General features: G+C 33.6%; 1 protein-coding gene across 1 annotated transcript in view; it reads left to right on the forward strand.

The window, feature by feature from the left end:
- The window catches only part of Zir (dedicator of cytokinesis), a 92,391-nt gene that overhangs the window by 39,282 nt on the left and 35,412 nt on the right, over positions 1-17,697 (forward strand). Inside the window, exons 12-21 of the mRNA XM_072519382.1 lie at positions 841-1,204; positions 2,166-2,730; positions 7,463-7,745; positions 10,709-11,018; positions 11,147-11,460; positions 11,524-11,676; positions 11,735-12,136; positions 12,192-12,481; positions 14,860-15,031; positions 16,280-16,460. Coding sequence (XP_072375483.1) covers positions 841-1,204; positions 2,166-2,730; positions 7,463-7,745; positions 10,709-11,018; positions 11,147-11,460; positions 11,524-11,676; positions 11,735-12,136; positions 12,192-12,481; positions 14,860-15,031; positions 16,280-16,460 — 3,034 coding nt within the window. The remainder of the gene's footprint in view (positions 1-840; positions 1,205-2,165; positions 2,731-7,462; positions 7,746-10,708; positions 11,019-11,146; positions 11,461-11,523; positions 11,677-11,734; positions 12,137-12,191; positions 12,482-14,859; positions 15,032-16,279; positions 16,461-17,697) is intronic.

Genomic DNA, 17,697 nt, shown 5'->3' on the forward strand with positions numbered 1-17,697 from the left:
ATTAATTATTTTATGGCCAGAAAAACCCTCTGACTGTTCTTATTCTTAGGTGGTTTATGATACAAGTGCTCCCCCATAAATCAGCGCTATTGTATGGCGCTTTTGACTGGCGATAATCTAACTTAATGGTTACTTAAATATGATACTTTACAGCGGTTTGTGTGTGCTGGCGATATAATTTCCAAAAATAACAAAAGAAGTCAAATTCTCTGAACTTAAAAACAGACATGTGTTTAAGCCAGTTTAACAATGATATTTTACTGAATATCACATGATAGTACCGTAAAAGAAAAATATTAAATGTAAAATATGAAAATAAAGACTAAATACTTTCCCAAACAATCATTCTAAGCATATTCTACCGATAATGGTGCACCCTCCCTTACATAGTCGTTCTTCATTTCTGCCCACGATTGTCTAATATTCGCTGTTCTGTGCCATGTTGTACCGGCTTGTTTCCTTATGTCATTATCCCGTCTTAAATTTGGACGTCTTCTTGGCTTTTGACGCATCTTGGATCCTCCTTCTCATTCATTGAGCCTTTGCCAGGGTGTGATGACACTCTAAATATTATTAGTTTGCTGTCTCTATTAGCTGAGATCCTGTCCCATATGAACGGCTTCATGTAGGGTTTTTCCCACCAGAATCTTCATTTGTTCTGCCCATCGTGTTGGAAATCTTCCTCTTGGTTTTCGGTCTTTTACTTTTCCTTCCATTATAAATAGTTCTATAGACCCCGTTCTTGCTAGCTAAATGCTATTAAATATAAACTTTATAATAACTAATTATAAACTTATTATACAGTAAATAAGGTTTATAATTTTAATTATTATATTTCAGAATGTCCAAGAATTACCAGTTGATCAACACGGCCGCAATCAACTACTAGCAACATATATTCAATACCAATGTAATATGCCGCATCCTCTCTACAATCAAAACTCTCCAGACTACGAAAATAGTTTTTCCATGACTCGAAGTACGTCAAATCCAGATTTAGAGGTGGCCCATGTTCAATATTCTAGAGGATTAGACAGAGCAGCTAGTATGAGAGTACCTACTAACGAACTTCTAAGTCCTAATTCCAGTTCATGCCAAAGAATTGTCCATCAAGAATTGGCGTTACAATGGGTCGTGTCCAGTGGAAGGTCTAAAGATTTAGCTATGCAAAATGCTTGGTTTTTGTTTGAACTTGTTATTAAAAGTAAGTAAGACTGAACTACAAAATTTATTTATCATATTTTTTTTCTTACGATGGAGATTGTTTATATAACATTCATATCGCATTTTTTTTTAAATTCGTCTTGTAGAACTTACCTACTTTTTACACGTCTTCTGCATTTCTGATTTATATGTGTTATAAATGATTTTGAAGACTAACTTAACTTTGTGATTTAAGAAATATTAAGATTGTACGAGGATTACTGCTTGAGATTTGAAATATGGCACTAACACTGTAGAAAACTAAAATATGATATCACTGTAAATTTTGTGCCTTTAACGATATATACCATAGAAAGTTTTGTCATGTAAATGAGATTAGTTTGACATATTAATGATATTGTTTACATTGGCCTTTTAAAATTTTTATCATTAACGAAAATATCCATCAACTGACACCGATGTAGTTGACCAAACTGATTCAGAAAAGTAATTCAGTAAAACAAACCATCTGTAATAGCATCTGTTACATTTTGGGAAAAATGTTAATGGGTTTGATACACCTAATTAAAAAAACTGTTAAAACTTAAATTTGAATGGTTAATACGAGATATCGTCCCTATCATTTCCAATTATCGGATGTGAAAAGTGGTACTTTTCGGGAGAACAAGACAACTATTTTTTTAAATTTTTTTATATTTTTTGTATATACCTAATGTTTAATCCTTGTTAGATTGATAACAAAATTGAACTGCTTATAGTTTTTTCCACTAGTCTATTTTTAGTTGGTTTTCCCTTAATTTATACCCTTTTTTGCTTGTCTCTATCATTATCTTTTTTGTTTACATTTTCCCCTTTGGTTTCCATAGCCGTGTCCTTATTCTTTGCCTTTTCCGTCTTTATTTGTTCTCACTGCGGTGCTTCTTTTGGTTTTTTGGGTCATTTCTATTCGATGCATTGACCAAACACCTTATAATTGTTCTATATAACTTTTACTGTTTTAGGTATGGTAGAACATTTAGCACACACAAGATCTCTTGATGCTCCAAGAAAGATACGATTTTCCGAACAATTCTTAGATGATATCTCTACTTTAGTACATACAGTAACGGCAGAAATAATCTCGCATTCAACAAGTGAAATGCGTAAAGCGCACAAACTAAACGCTGCATTAGCTTTCTTCTTCTTTGACCTCTTGTCCATAGCTGATCGTGGTTGGATTTTCCAGTTGTTACGATCATACAACAAGCAACTTCAGGCAAAAATAGCATCGATTCAAGACTCAGTACTGGTTGAATTAAAACTTGAGTTCGCTCGTATTATTTGCAGCCATGAACATTATATAGCTCTTAATCTACCATTCGCTTCTCCATTTATGTCGACGGACACTAACGTGTCACCATCGCCCAGTGTTACCAGTTCAACCAGCCAAAATTCTTTTTTGTCGGGTGCACCACCTAGTCAAGAGAGAGCTAGTACATTTGCGGAACTGTCGTTTGAATATCGACAGCATCATTTCCTATCTGGTATTGTATTGGCTGATTTAGCAACAGTGCTTCTAGAAATGCAGTAAGTACAATTTTTATATTTTATGAACGATTATTTCAGTTTATTAGTTTACTCGTACATATACGAAGCAAATATTTGCTGCTCGTCTTGCTGATTCTGTTAAATATCAGATGTGATTATGGTTTGGTTTCTGAAGGAAGGAAAATTTATCTTTGTGGTAAAATCTATTACAGATTTTTTTATTTATGTATCAAAACTTCCATGCATTCTTTGCATATCCAAACTAGTTCCTTTCAACCCAAACTTCTCATGAGTTCTAACAATTCTTCCCTTTCCAATCTCCCTTTAATGAACCACTTGAATCAGCAACATTCATTCTAATCAAATCCGTATAGTGATTGTTCAACTTTGATTCTGCTGCCATCTCCAATGCTCCTGGATTTATCGTAGCAGGGATCGCTTCCATTATTTGTTCTAGCTTATCCATCCAAAAATTCCTATCTTCCCACTCTGTGTTAAATTGCAGTCCCCATCTCTGCCTCAAGTTTTTTCATTATTTTCTCCAACCACAATTTGTTCCTATAATTTCCTGGAGGAGAAATTTTAGCGGGCATCTTTCGACATACCCTAACACTCCCTTGACGTAGTTTTTATGTAAGTTTATCGTAAATAGATATACATGCTCTATGTTAGTTTCTAAATGCAAACTACCTGAGTTACTGCCAAATATGTAGTTTGGGCAGTATCTCGGGATCTTCAGCATTACCTTTATAAAAACCTTCTCACCATTTCAACTTCCATAAATTCCGCAAGTCGTCAAACCTGAGCCTTAATAAGTCAAAATAGATCGGACTACTCACGGATACGCAACTTAGATGATAGTGGAAGATGAGCCTTTGCGAAGACCTATCGCCAAGCGGTATTTATGTCGCTGTTCGTCATTTTTCTTCCAACTAGACACTGGGAGATAGCTGCGGGTGTCCATTTCATTCCCAAATAGCAATAATTTTTAACGACCTCTAACTACTTCTTAGTTTATTTTCCACTCTTCTTTAATATTTGCACCATTATATTATCTAAGACCAAAATTTTTTACTTATCCATGTTGATGTTTAAATTCTATAGTCTACAATACTCTTCTAATTTATTAATCATATTTTGTAAGGCTCTTGGACTACTTGCTAGAATTATCAAATCGTCAGCGTAAAGCAACAACCTTATTATTAATCCATTTAAATCAACGGCTACTCCTAGAAAATCATGTAGGTCATATTAAAAAAGTAAAATCATTATTAAAAATTATTCATAATAAAAAAAATAGTGCAGAATAGCGGACTAAAGATGCAACCTTGTTTTACAAACTTACCACAGTGTAAACATTCACGACATAGCATCCCTCCCCCAAATTGCATATATTCTTCTTTCTTCTTCTTCAGCTGCTGGACGTAGGCCTCTTCCATTTGCTTCCATTGATTTCTACTCTTGGCAATTCTCATCCACTGCTTGCCCGCGACTTGTTTGATATCATCTGCCCACCTCTTCTGTGGTTTGAGTACTCCTCGCCTGTTCTCTCTTGGTCTCCAGTTTGTTAATCTCTGTGTCCATTTTTCGGGATTATCTCGGGCAACATGTCTGACCCATTGCCACTTGAGCCTTGCTATACGTTCTGCGACATCAGTAATCTTTGTTCTTTCACGAATGTCGATATTTCGAATCCTGTTTCTCAAACTAATCCCTAGCATGGCCCTCTCCATCGCTCTTTGGGTTGTACTGAGCTGCTCTAAAGTTTTCTTTGTAAAGGCCTTGGTCTCCAGTCCATATTTAGTTACAGGCAAGATACATTTGTCATAAACTCTACGTTTTAAACACATTGGTATATCTTTATTCTTCAAGATAAAGATTAACTTGCCGAAAGCTACCAAGACAATTGTACGCGTCTTTTATTTCGGCTATTTGGTTTTCTTTGCCGATTATATTTTCAAGACTGACGTTGTCAATAACATTATTAGTTTGTATTTTACTCATTATTAATTACTGCATATCATATTCGTGTAAATAGATTTGATGATCTCCAGTATTTTAAAGGACAGCTCCATACAGTTAAGCTTGTAGTAGAGCACAGAGAGATTTTTATAAAACTCGGCCGTTATCCTATCGGTGCCGAGAGTTTTATTATTATTAAGGCTTATGAACGCTAATTAACCGCTCCAATGCTGTCATGTCAAAGCTCCCATCGATAATTTCATCACCAATGTAAGGCTCAGAATTACAGTGACTCAGACCGAAGTTTTGAATTTAATACTCTAAATCTCATACTCTCATGCAATACACCCTTTTTTCCTTTTACAAGTCTGCCTATACTATACTCTCGCTTTCTTTACAAAAATACATATCCATCACATACTATCCACTAGTTTTCCTAAATATTTTTAGGACGCTCATTAACTGATCTGTGTAATGCCAACATTCTTTATCAAACCATACGCGTCCTTTTCTATTACCCCTTGTTTTTCGCCTTCTTCTCGAAGATATCCATAATGAGTCTTTGCATTTCCTCAAAGCTTTCTGGCCTTATAGTGTTTACCTCCAGTCAGTTAATAAGTTCCTCTATCTTCTTTTCAAAATGACTTTCATATAGTTGTGTCCACTGAAGTTTAGCTGATAACGGTAAGAAGTCCTCATCTTGTACCTGCCATTGACCCCTTACCATCTTAAGTTCCAAGATTGTTAGCTGATGATCTAAGAAGTGTTACCAACCTACTAAGAAATTATTTTGTCTCTGTACTTAGCATCTTAATATGCATGTCAAATATATAACAGAGCATCCAGAAGTCCCTACAAAGGTAAATTCTCTCTCACGATCTCCCAGAGTCCTTCCATTCAAACTACTAGATCATAGTCATTGTTCTCATAGTCTCTTTCTTTCATGAGCATTTCTTATTTTATCCTCAGAAGTTCTTACCTGTTCCAATTCGTCAAAGTACTCTACACCTCCTACACCTGTATCCAGACTAGACTCTTCCCCTATTCTTCCATTTACATCTCCAATCATAACAATGGACACTTTCCCTCTTTAATCTGAGATATTGACAAGAACTCTTTCTAAATTCAAAAATCCAGTTCCTTCCCCAGTTGTCCCCTGGTCGTATATATAATGATACTACATCGACATCATAAGTTGCCATGCTCGGTCGAATTATCACCAATACCTCTATCTCAGCATATTTAGGTTCAAAATCAGGTTTTATCCCACAGATCAGACCTCCACTAGCCCTCCCAAATGCACTTTCTAAATGACTAAAACTGTCAAATAAGTTATATATTTATTTATTAATAATCTTCCACATGAGTTTCACTTAATGCGAATATATTGCTGAATATATACTACTTACATAATGCGACATATCATTTCAATATTTGTTACTCTATCGACCCATCTTGTCATTATTATGTGACGGTAGCACCATATCTAAAAACTTTCAAATTTTTTATCTTGTTATCTTTGAGAGTCCATGCCTCTACTCCATATAGTAGTATATTAAATACTTAGCGTCTTGACAGTCTTAAGCTTAGGGGCAGAAGAATTTATTAAAACTGTGGTCGTAACAATATCGATACGTTTTCTTATTTCAGTGTTTTTCTCCTGTTCATTGTTGAGTTTTTAATTGCTTTAATAACACTCCTGGATATATATAGAGATATCAAACAATAACAAAAAATATGTGTACCGTTTTGTAAAGCGTTTTGACAAAATTCCATGGAGAAAATTGTGAACAATAATACAGGCAAGAGGAACCAAATCACAAAATTATAATAATAGTGAAGAATATTTAAATTCACATTAATTTTTTTCGATTCAAGAATATCTGCGACAAGGAGTAGATTTGAGTACATTAATAATATATGGATCAAATATTGAATATGTGTTCGTTAAAATAATCATATACAATATAGAAACATAAAAAGAGTAGATAGTATCATAACACAAAATAAGAAGCAAATTAAAGAGATTCAGACATGTGGAACGATCTTTTAAAGTAATAGGGAATGACTTTTAACAAAAATAATACAACAGTTATGGTAGAAGGATTTTAATTGAAAAATGAATGCGGAAATAGAAAAAGTAAATATAAAACAAATTGACAATACCTAGGAGTGGAAATAGAAGACCTCTTATTGCATCAACACTAGAATTTATTGAAAAAAGCCAATTAAGTTATTGAAGTTAATTACAAAGAAGGAAACCTACAAATCCTGTGAAAGAATTATGCTAGTTCTTCAATGGCTACATGCAAAATGTCGCATCTGCAAAAAGGAAGACTGTTCAAGGGAAAGAAACAACTTTCTAGGGTTAAATTAAAGTAGATAATTGCATTTTTCCTCAATTCGAGTTCCACCATTCCCCTACACGTGTTTCGAAGTTTACGTCTCATTAGGAAGATTTGAAATAAAATGCTGTTGTCTATTTGGCAATTATAATAACATAATATGCCTATGTTCGTTGTTAGGACCTCTAGGCCTAGATCTAGAGGTCGCTACTAGTGTACACAGGCATGTGGTTATTATAACGACCATACAGACAACAGAATAAGTTGACAATGTAATGAATATTTAAGGTGCGTATGTATGGCTAGCGATTTGTTGGTAAATGTACTAGTTAAGCAGAATATTCGAATGGCTGCAAAAGTATTTTTTTTTAATTACTGCGTTGCGATCTTTTGTACTTAAGCATCGGTTTACTGCTTAAGTATAATTTTAAATGGTTAATTTAACTATAATTAATATTTTTCAGTCAATCGTCTTTACATACAAAAGCAGTGGACACATTAAAACAGCTGCTCTTGTGGCACGATAGCGATCCACGTTACAGTTCTTCTGACGCCAGACAAAGAGTAGCGGCCTTATACTTACCCTTATTATCCATAGCCATGGATGTTCTTCCATTGTTACATCATTTTACAGTCGATAAAACACAATTTGCAAATGAAGACGTAGGTCCTAGTAATATAAATCAGACCGTAGCTATGGCCATTGCTGGAAAGTTATCTCCCAGTACATGTGATAGTTTCCCCTCAGTAAGTATGACTATTCACTTCTTATATAAGTAAGTATTAATAAATAATTGAATCAAATTAAAAAAAAAAAAAGTTATACAAATTCTATACTTCAGTTTTGTGCGGTCCGTCCGTGGATTAAGGCAGCCAAATCAGTACTGTGCTTGTACTTTATATAGCATTAAACACATTCGTTTACATAGTAGCATTAAACATATTCATTATTTTAATAGAGCATTAAAATAGTCAATGCTACGGGTGAGCTTAAAGATCTCCATACATTATTTCAAAATCTAGAGATAAAGTTTAATATTGTCTCTCTCATTTTTTGTTCCACGTTGATTTTTGAGCGATTTTTGCTCTTTATTAAAGTTACAGTTAAAATGATAGTTTTTTATAAATAAAATATTGTAAAAGGAATGAGAATTTTTGACGGTTATCCAACATTCCACCAAATGGAATAAGCGAATTTTGTTATATGTTTTTTTATCGGCTTCTTCCAGAAAGTACTCTATAAACTATTCAGAGGTATTGTAAAATAGGCGAGCGGTTTATCCCTAAAAAGACGCTTAGAAACGGACTAATTTTATTTGCATTTCTATCGCTCCAAACCTTTTTTATTCGATTCTATATATTTTTTCAAGTTCACATGTTCTTGTTAATATCGCCAAGTGGGCCGTAAAAACTTATAATTAACAAAAAAACAATTTTTTGAATCGGTTCGAGTAAAATTTTTTTAGGCGTATGAAGGTTGTTTTTTTAGTTTTGCGTATAGCCACAAAGACAAAAAATATATAGACTTAAAGTACTTTATTGCTTTTCAAAATATGTTCCACCAAGATCGATACCCTTTGCATAGGTGGGACATATGAATTATTAACGATTACGAAGAACGTAACCGTTCTTCGATCTTTTGAAGCAATTGTTGCAACTTGACACACAGAGTTTGACACAAAAGTTGCCACCATTTTCTCTGACACATTTCGAGAATGGATCACTTTTGTTGGTTTTTCCTTATCGTGAAACACCTACACAGCGGATTGGTGTTTATTTTCCGGTTCGTAGTAGTAAATCCGAGATTCATCGCCACTAACAATACTATAAACGTTTTTTGAGCTTCCGTTGTTAAACCGTTCCAATGTTTTTCGACGTCAATTAACGAGAACAGCTTTTTGCTCTTCTGTAAGCAAATTCAACTTCGTAACATTCAGTTCTTCATGTAGGATCTTTTGGATCGAGGTCTTTGAAATGCCCAAAGATATCTCTACCTCCCGGTATGTTACACGGTGGTCATCCTTAATTAGGTAACGAACCACATCAATGTTTTGCTGTGTGACTGCTGTTTTGGTTCATCGCTGAGACTGGAGCGACCACGTTGAAATTCGCAATACCAGCGGGAAATGGTTGACTGGTGTGATGCTTCATTCCCAAACACAGAAACCATTTCAGCGAGACATTGCTGTTGGGAAAATTGTAAAAAATTGTTGCTCGAAGATAAATTTTTCGACCGACTTGCTAATTTCAAAAATTCACTGTATCTACACGACTTGTTGTATCGCAATGAAACTCTGGATTTATGTCAACAAAAGATTGAGGTTACATTTGTGTCGGAAGGTTTTACTGGTGCGCCCTTTAAGCGCCTATATACAAAACTAAAAAGACAAACCTCGTATATCATCGAAATAAATACTTTTTAAGTTATTTGGAATTTGTTGTTGAAAAATGCCTTAATAAGTGATTTTTGTGATTTTATTTCTAAAACACTACTAAATGAATTGCAATTCTATAAAAAACTTTATAATCTTTAAACCTTCACGTACAAGCAAGAATATTTTGACAAGGATAAATGGTTGATATCTAGCTAAAAACATAGTTTTAAATTTAAACAAAGATAGATTGCTCGAAATGCGTATTCGGAATATTTGGTTCCATGTTTTCAGCAATATAGAATCCATTTATCCTTGTCAAAATATTTTTACTCGTTCTTCAAGGTTTAAAGATTATAAAGCTTTTTGTAGAATTGCAATTCATTTTGTAGTTTTTTAGAAAAAGATCCCAGCAATCACTAATTAAGGCATTTTTTCAACAAAAATTACAAATAACTCAAAAAGGAAGCATTTTTCGAAAAATTACCAAGATAAAAAAAAAGAATTTATTTCGATAAGATACGCCTAAAAAAATTTACTCGATGCAATTCCGAAATTTTTTTTTTGTTATAAGTTATTTAATAATAATTTCCGGTCCCATTGAAACAATTTAAAAAGATACATTTAAACTTGAAAAAATATATAAAATCGAATAAAAAAGCTTTGCTGTTAAACCGCTCACCTAAAAACAGATAGTCATCAGAGACAAAGCTCATTAGAGGACGCGGATTTAGCAATTCTGGGAAACAGTCGTGGCTGCCATTCTCACTAATATATTAATTATTTAAATGTTTTCTAATAGACTAATGAATCTATTTTGATTGTGTACTGTTTCAAATATGTCAAAAAACAATTAGCAAAACACCAAAGAAGTGTGTAAGGTTAAATTGCGAAATTACTACCATAGACAAAATCGACAGCTTTGTCCAATGAAAGAAAATTGTTATGTTAGACAGTAAGAAAAAGTGTGGTTCGACTAGGTAATGCGTTTATAAGAAAATAAATTTTAACAAATGCTGTCATTTACTTAAGTATTTATTAGTTTACTTCTCCATATAACTCTCGTCATTATATAACACCTAATTTAACCTAGACCAAACTCGTTGTCTTTAACAAGATTGAAAGAATAACGGTCTACGTTATCTAGTTAATTAGCGATTTATGAAGTGCACACGATTTAAATTGTTTTATTTTGTACCCGTGAATAAAGTAAAATTTCGATTTCTTAAAGGGAAAAACAAATTCGTCTTGCAACGTCTCTCTTTACTTTTGATCATGTATATATTATAATTGGCTTCTTTAATATTACTTTATCAAGCACAATTTTTTTTCTTTTAGTTACAAACCAGAAAACTAGGCCTTTCAGGAGAAGTTACTCGAAACATCCTTACTTGCGTTTTGTGGGTTTTAAAGAATGTAGAAAGAGATTCGTTGTCTCAATGGTTAGGAGAGTTATCTTCTTCTCGTCTAGCTACACTGCTCCATCTTCTAGACGCATGCGCCAGCTGTTTCGAATATAGACCGAGAAGAAGAGCTCCACCACCTTCTGGATACGCACATGCACAAAACACTCAAGATATGCGATCTAGGTTGGAAGATGTGATACTGGGACAAGGTTCGGCGAGAGAAATGATGCAGAGAAGAAAAGGTAGTAGTTTCTGAAGACCGTTTAAAAATTTTTACATAAATTTAAAAAATTGTATTTGTTAACTTGCTTCCTTGTCCTTTGTTTGCCTTTAAGATTTATTCATCCTTTATATGTTTTATTAAATAAAGGTGGAGCAGCCCAAGCCTCTTCAGAAAAAGTGCGTTGGCGTAAAGAACAACTATATAGACCAACTTCTGAACTCAACGATCGCCCTAGAGATGATATCTCTAATGAAATTCACTTAGAGGGACACCTGGCTACTGAAGCTTCATTTATCATTTTGGATACGTTAGAAAGGTGTGTAGCGACTATTTCTCAGTGGGACTCTCAGCAACATTTGGTTGGGCTAGCGTTGTCAGTGTTACTACATGCTTTGGGCAAAAACCAGAGTACTACAGTATTGCCGCATATGTTTGCTTCTCAAAGAAGCTTGGTATTTAAAGTAAGTGGTGTGATGTTGAGTGTAATAATATTTTTATATCTAATATTTTGTGTTACATTTTAGTTTCATAGTGCCTTATTTGACGAAGAAAGTTCTCATTGCGCTGATCTTTGTTTATTATTATTAAAACACTGCGGATCTCAAATAGCATCTGTACGATCTCAAGCAGCGGCCTCATTGTATTTATTGATGAGACAAACATTCCAAATAGGAAACGTAAGTGGAATTTTAAACCAAGATGAATTGAAAAATACAAAACGTTTGTTGATTTCAGAATTTTGCAAGAGTAAAAATGCAAGTAACGATGTCATTGAGTAGCCTAGTAGGAACTTCCGCTTCATTCAGTGACGATTCTTTGCGAAGATCTTTAAAAACAATTTTAGAATATGGTGAACGAGACATCGAACTTCAAGAAACAACATTTCCAGAACAAGTACGGGATTTGGTTTTCAATTTACACATGATTCTTTCTGATACAGTGAAAATGAAGGAATTCCAAGAAGATCCTGAAATGTTGCTTGATTTGATGTATAGAATCGCCAAAGGGTATCAAAATTCACCGGATCTTAGACTAACGTGGTTAGCAAATATGGCACAGAAACACATGGAACGGGGCAACCATACTGAAGCTGGAATGTGTTTGGTACATTCTGCTGCATTGGTAGCTGAATATTTGGTAATTTAATTATATGGACTTATTGCTAAGAACGAAATAAAATATTATATTTTAGGCAATGTTGGAACCACTTCCTCATCTTCCAGCAGGAGCAGCAGCTTTAGAAAGAGTGAGTCCTAATGTTCTTAAAGAAAGTGCGGTATCCGACGATGTTTTGAGTCCCGAAAAAGAGGGAGGATGTTTAGGTTCTCATTTCACCGAAGCGGGATTACTGGGTTTACTCGAACAAGCTGCTAGCAGTTTTAATGTCGCTGCTATGTACGAACCCATGAACGATATCTACAGGGTATTAATACCAATTGCTGAGCATAATAGAGACTTTAAAAAGTTGGCAAATATTCACGGGTAAGTATGTATTTTATTCAAGGTAATATTAATGAATATTGAATAAAGAAGTCCGTACATCACTCAATAAGTCTTGGCCTAATAAAAAAGAACATACATTAATCAATAAGTATTGGCCTAATATAGATGGCGCCACAAATAGCAAATCTATATTATTTACAAAGTACCAACCCTTAAGCACCACCTCTCAAATTTTGAGCTCAATTGCACCGCTACGTGGTTTACTATTTTTGCAATTTTAAAAACAACGGAAGCATTTAAATTTATTATGTTGGTAAAGTATTGCTTTCTGAAGCAAAACATTGTGTTCATGCAAAGCTTACTTACTTTTTTGAGTCTGGACTCCTCTTTAATTCTAACTGAAATTCTCAGCCCAGTAACAAGCCACGTCAATTTCTGCATCGCTATTGCATAAACCATAGATGGTCGAGCGTACAGCTTGAGAAATACCTAGTGTATGGCAGAAAGTTTCCATATGTTGTTAATTTCCACACCCGCACACATCACCATTAGTAGTTTTTAGATTCCATTCCATTTTGTTCATATTTACTGTGTATATGCCAGTTCTATTATAGTTTAAAGTGTTCCATTCGAGACCTTACCAAAGCGTTCGTCTTCTTGGGTTGATGGTTAATTTTTTGAAATGACACATAATGCAGAAAGTTTTACCTAGATTTTAGATTTTTAGGGTTTTATGATGTATAACGGGTGGCGTTCGTTGAATATTTGTTGCCACTTTTGTATAGGGGGTGCTGCATGTTTCATTCATAGATACATTGACTTGTTTCGTGTGGATCGATCGGTTCCAGACTGGACAGGAATACTCTACTATTAAAAAATACATTTTCCGTTATTCTGTTATTCTTAATGTCGGGGCATGCGCCCCAAATACTTCTAGCCAGTTTTCTTAGTAAGACGTTTCTGTTGGAGGATTTTTTTCTTACAAAATGATAAGGTTACTTAAATGTTCGAGATCTGCTCTTGACTCCGATGTATTTAGGTTTTCCTGTGTGTTGCAGGATCTTTTTTCCCGTGTGGCTTTTACATGGGAAGTATTTACTTATGTTTTTGAGGGATTCGGCTTGAGGTGGTTTATCTTATAGTATTTGGGCATTTTGTCATATGTCTAGAGCAGCTTCGAGCTTTCCTTTGAATATTATGGAAGTCTTGCGGTAGTACCCTAATGGCAATGTCGTCGATGTATAGGAAGTGTCTTGCGCCATTTGTTATTAATTGGTCATTTATGTATTTTTTTATTGAACAGTGCCGGGACAAGTAAATAGGTACTGACATGAATTATATCTGCAATGAGTTAAAATAAAAAGTGAAAAGATTCAAGTAGCATTCCAGTTATTCGAATCACTTCAGCCTTAAGGATTCATATTTTTACCACAGTACGGAAATAACCATAATAACTTTGTACAGAATAATGTATTCAATGGACCTTAGATTTAGTTTTTCTAAAAAGATGACTTGGATCACTTCTTCTTCTGTTCTTAACAAGTCATTTATTGAACAGCACAGGAACGATTACACTACTCTGGAGGAGGTCGTTTGTATTTTTTCATATACTTTTCTTAGAACATAGCATAACCTGGAATCTTTTGCTTTGCAGAAAATAGTCTGCATGCATAAGGTTCATTACTTAACATTACTTAATCAGGTTTCGGTCTTTCAGAGTGTTGCATATTTTACCTTGTACTCATTTGTGGTTTACGGTATCGGAGGTAATTGTTGTATGAACTAGTGCGACGCCAGTGAGGCTCAATACTTGTTCGGTGCTTGCTTTTCCAGGTCAAAATGCTGACAGTTCAGCAACAATAAGTGATACAGTTCTGATAAGAACCTTTTCTCTTCATCTGGTAATGGTTGTCCTCTCTCGTAAGCAAGGCAATGGCCTGATACATGATATTAGAACTCTGCTTCGTCGAAACTAACGGTTAAGAGGCTATACGCTCTATATTTGTATAAGTATGCACATAAATGATGCTCTGGTCGTTTAAGAAACGAAAGAACCGTTGATAGCGAAAATTACAAAGCGTTATTAATACGCCTGAAAAAATAAATTACGAAAAGAAAATCTACCACAAACGAAGAAGAAAAAAATACTCTTTAAACGTATTATCTTGGTTACAGATGAGGCCTTTGGGCAGACATCACTGATGTTTGAGACGTCATTTTATTTTGTCATTGCATCTGGTCGATCGATTTCTTAACTCATATTTTAAATTTTGTGGTTTATTCCTGCTAGATATTAAAAATAAAAACAAAAAATAATCTGATTTCTTAAATACAAGAATACATTAATTAACGTAATGGAAAATGGCTAACTTAAAATCCGCAAACATTAGGAATAACGAGGGTCTTTTATCTTTCAGTAAATTGCACGAGGCATATACTAGAATTGATCAGTTGTCAGGTAAGAGAATGTTTGGAACCTATTTTCGAGTCGGATTCTACGGATCTAAGTTTGGTGATCTAGAGAGAGAGGAATTTATATATAAAGAACCAACATTGACCAAGTTGCCTGAAATCTTCAGTAGGTTAGAGGTAAGTGGAAAATAGTATTAGGTATTATAGTTGCATTAACGGCAGAACACTATCATCACCATCACTCTAGCCCTTGTTAAGACTCAACGCTCCCTGGTCTGTTTTCAAAGTTATTATTGTCACGTCAATATTCCCCGCGTCCTCATCTATACCAAACTTCTACCTTAGTGCTGGCCTGCTCCTTCTCATAGTTCTATTACGCACAGGTATTAAAAATAGGGTTCGTCTGGGAGGGTATTTTTTATTCGCTCGTGACTGTTGCCCTGTACATGTTAGCTTTAACTATTTATTATCTATTTTGTTTTTTATTGTTATCTATTTATTATGGCTCTAGAGTAAACACGTTAATATATATATATATATATATATATATATATATATATATATATATATATATATATATATATATATATATAATACAGTACCCGCAAAGCTACTAGACATACGGGGACGTAATTAGACCTACTTGGCACATTGGCATAGTCCGGATCGATCTCTTGCGGAAACCTAAGTGGAGCTAGTTTTTTAAAGTATTTGAGCCTATTACAGCAACAAATTGTTCCGTATATACGTAGAATTTTGAAAAACAATGGTGTATAGGTATTTCGATATTACCTTCCCAAACCGTTAAATATGCGGAAGACAAATCATCGGATCTCCCATCCAGTGATTTTTTTCTTATAGGAACACGTCAAATCATCCAATTATGGTCATTCTAGGACTATTAATTTAGAAAGACTTTTATTAAAAGTAGAACATGCTTTCCAAATTATTAATCCTAACATGCTTGCCAATATAAGCAGAATGTATGGGTTACTTTCTTGATGAGGGGAGCGTACTGAGCATATTTCGTAATTTTTTTTCGTATTTTTTTTAAGTATTCTTTTATTTGTAATAGATTTTTAGTTTTAAAGATTTTCTTTTTTTTTTTAATAATCACATGCGATAGCTTATATTGATATTCTTTTACTTAATTATTTAGCAGAATTGTTTTTCTGGCAGGTTTTACGAGCAGTACAATATCAAAATAAAATAAATCCGTAGCACTGCGATTTTTTTTACAAATACTCGACCCGCAAGCCAATGTAGTGTACTACACTCAATATGCCCGTGTGTCCAGTAGTTGGTGGTTATTATATAAGTGGCGTAAGGATAAAACAAATAAGTTTTGAATATCATGAAGTTCAAATATTACATCTAAAAGATCAAATTTAAAAAAAAATCTTACATTCGTTTACTTTTTTTTAGAATTTCTACAGTGAACGATTTGGTGCTGATAATGTAATTATAATAAAAGATTCCAATATAGTAGATATCAGTTCTTTGAATCCGGATAAAGCCTACATTCAAATAACTTACGTGGAGCCATATTTCGAACAATATGAACTAAGATATCGCCAGACGCATTTTGATAAAAATTTCAATATAAGTAAGTATTTATATTTTCATTCAAAATAAAATTACTAAAATGTAAAATTGCACAATTGTTGGGTTGTTTGTTGGGCAAGATTGTTCATCTAAGTATATAAAAATCCCTATAGTAGTAATCTTGAAGAAATTCCGAATATGCCTTAGTGTTTTTATATCCTTTTTTTACTTTTACAAGAAGTTATTTAGAATAATATGTAGTTTTATAAAGTAATCTTTCAGAAAACTTGATTTTTTTTTTGGTTTAATGTATCACCTGCTTTACCCCGAATATTTTTGGGGCTGTTAGTTTGATGACACTCATTATTATGTGCTTCTACTCACCCTTAGCCTTACTTAGTTTTTTTCTTCTCGGTTTATTCTTGACATGGGTTATCTGGCGAAAAAGCAGCTAAAACGTTTTCCTGTTCAAAAATTTCATTAACTCTATTGTCACTAAGATTTTTGTCAAAACTTCAGGCTAAAATATATGCTTTATAAAACCTAAATACAAGCTTTATAGTTTATACTCAAAAATTAAAAAAAAACTACTAAGAATAAGCAATTATTTATTGTATTTCTATCATCAAAACGGTAAAACAACTCAAAAATCGTTAGGAATTTGTGTCTTCATTAATTCAGTATTTTGAAAAAGAGCGATATAAGATACAGTGGTGTTTAAAAATGTGAAATTGCTTTAAATAATGCAATGTGTTTCAGGTTTGCCTCAGTTTTAATATAACTTCTTGGCATTATAAGTTCCCTACACCGCTATAGCTTTAAGTGATCTTTAGTCATTATGAATATCTTGTCAAGTAGCAGTTGTTTTTATATTTTGATTTAATGATGACAAGATGACAAAGTCAAAATTGGATGTCATTCAACAGATTTATAAGAAAATATCCTTTATTTTAAGATTTTTTCTCGATACTTCTATAAGTTTGCGACTTTCAATTTGATACAACTTCCTACAGTACTTTTGACTAAAAGTGACAATTTTTCTACATATTTTTTGACAAATAACCAAAGGCGGACTTTAGAATTTTTTTAATTAAATGCCAAACTAGAATTTTAGTATTTATTTAATTTATTCATCAAAATCATCTTAAATCCAAACAAAATTAGTATGATTGAACAGGTATATTAAAATAATTGTAGTTTTGCATTTAATTAATAAATATTCTAACGTTCGCCTCTGGTTAATTGTCGAAAAAGTTGACATTGACGTAAAAACAATTAGAGAATTGAAAAACGTCAAC

This window comes from Diabrotica undecimpunctata, chromosome 1 (assembly GCF_040954645.1).
Source record: "Diabrotica undecimpunctata isolate CICGRU chromosome 1, icDiaUnde3, whole genome shotgun sequence".
Classification (NCBI taxonomy): domain Eukaryota; kingdom Metazoa; phylum Arthropoda; class Insecta; order Coleoptera; family Chrysomelidae; genus Diabrotica; species Diabrotica undecimpunctata.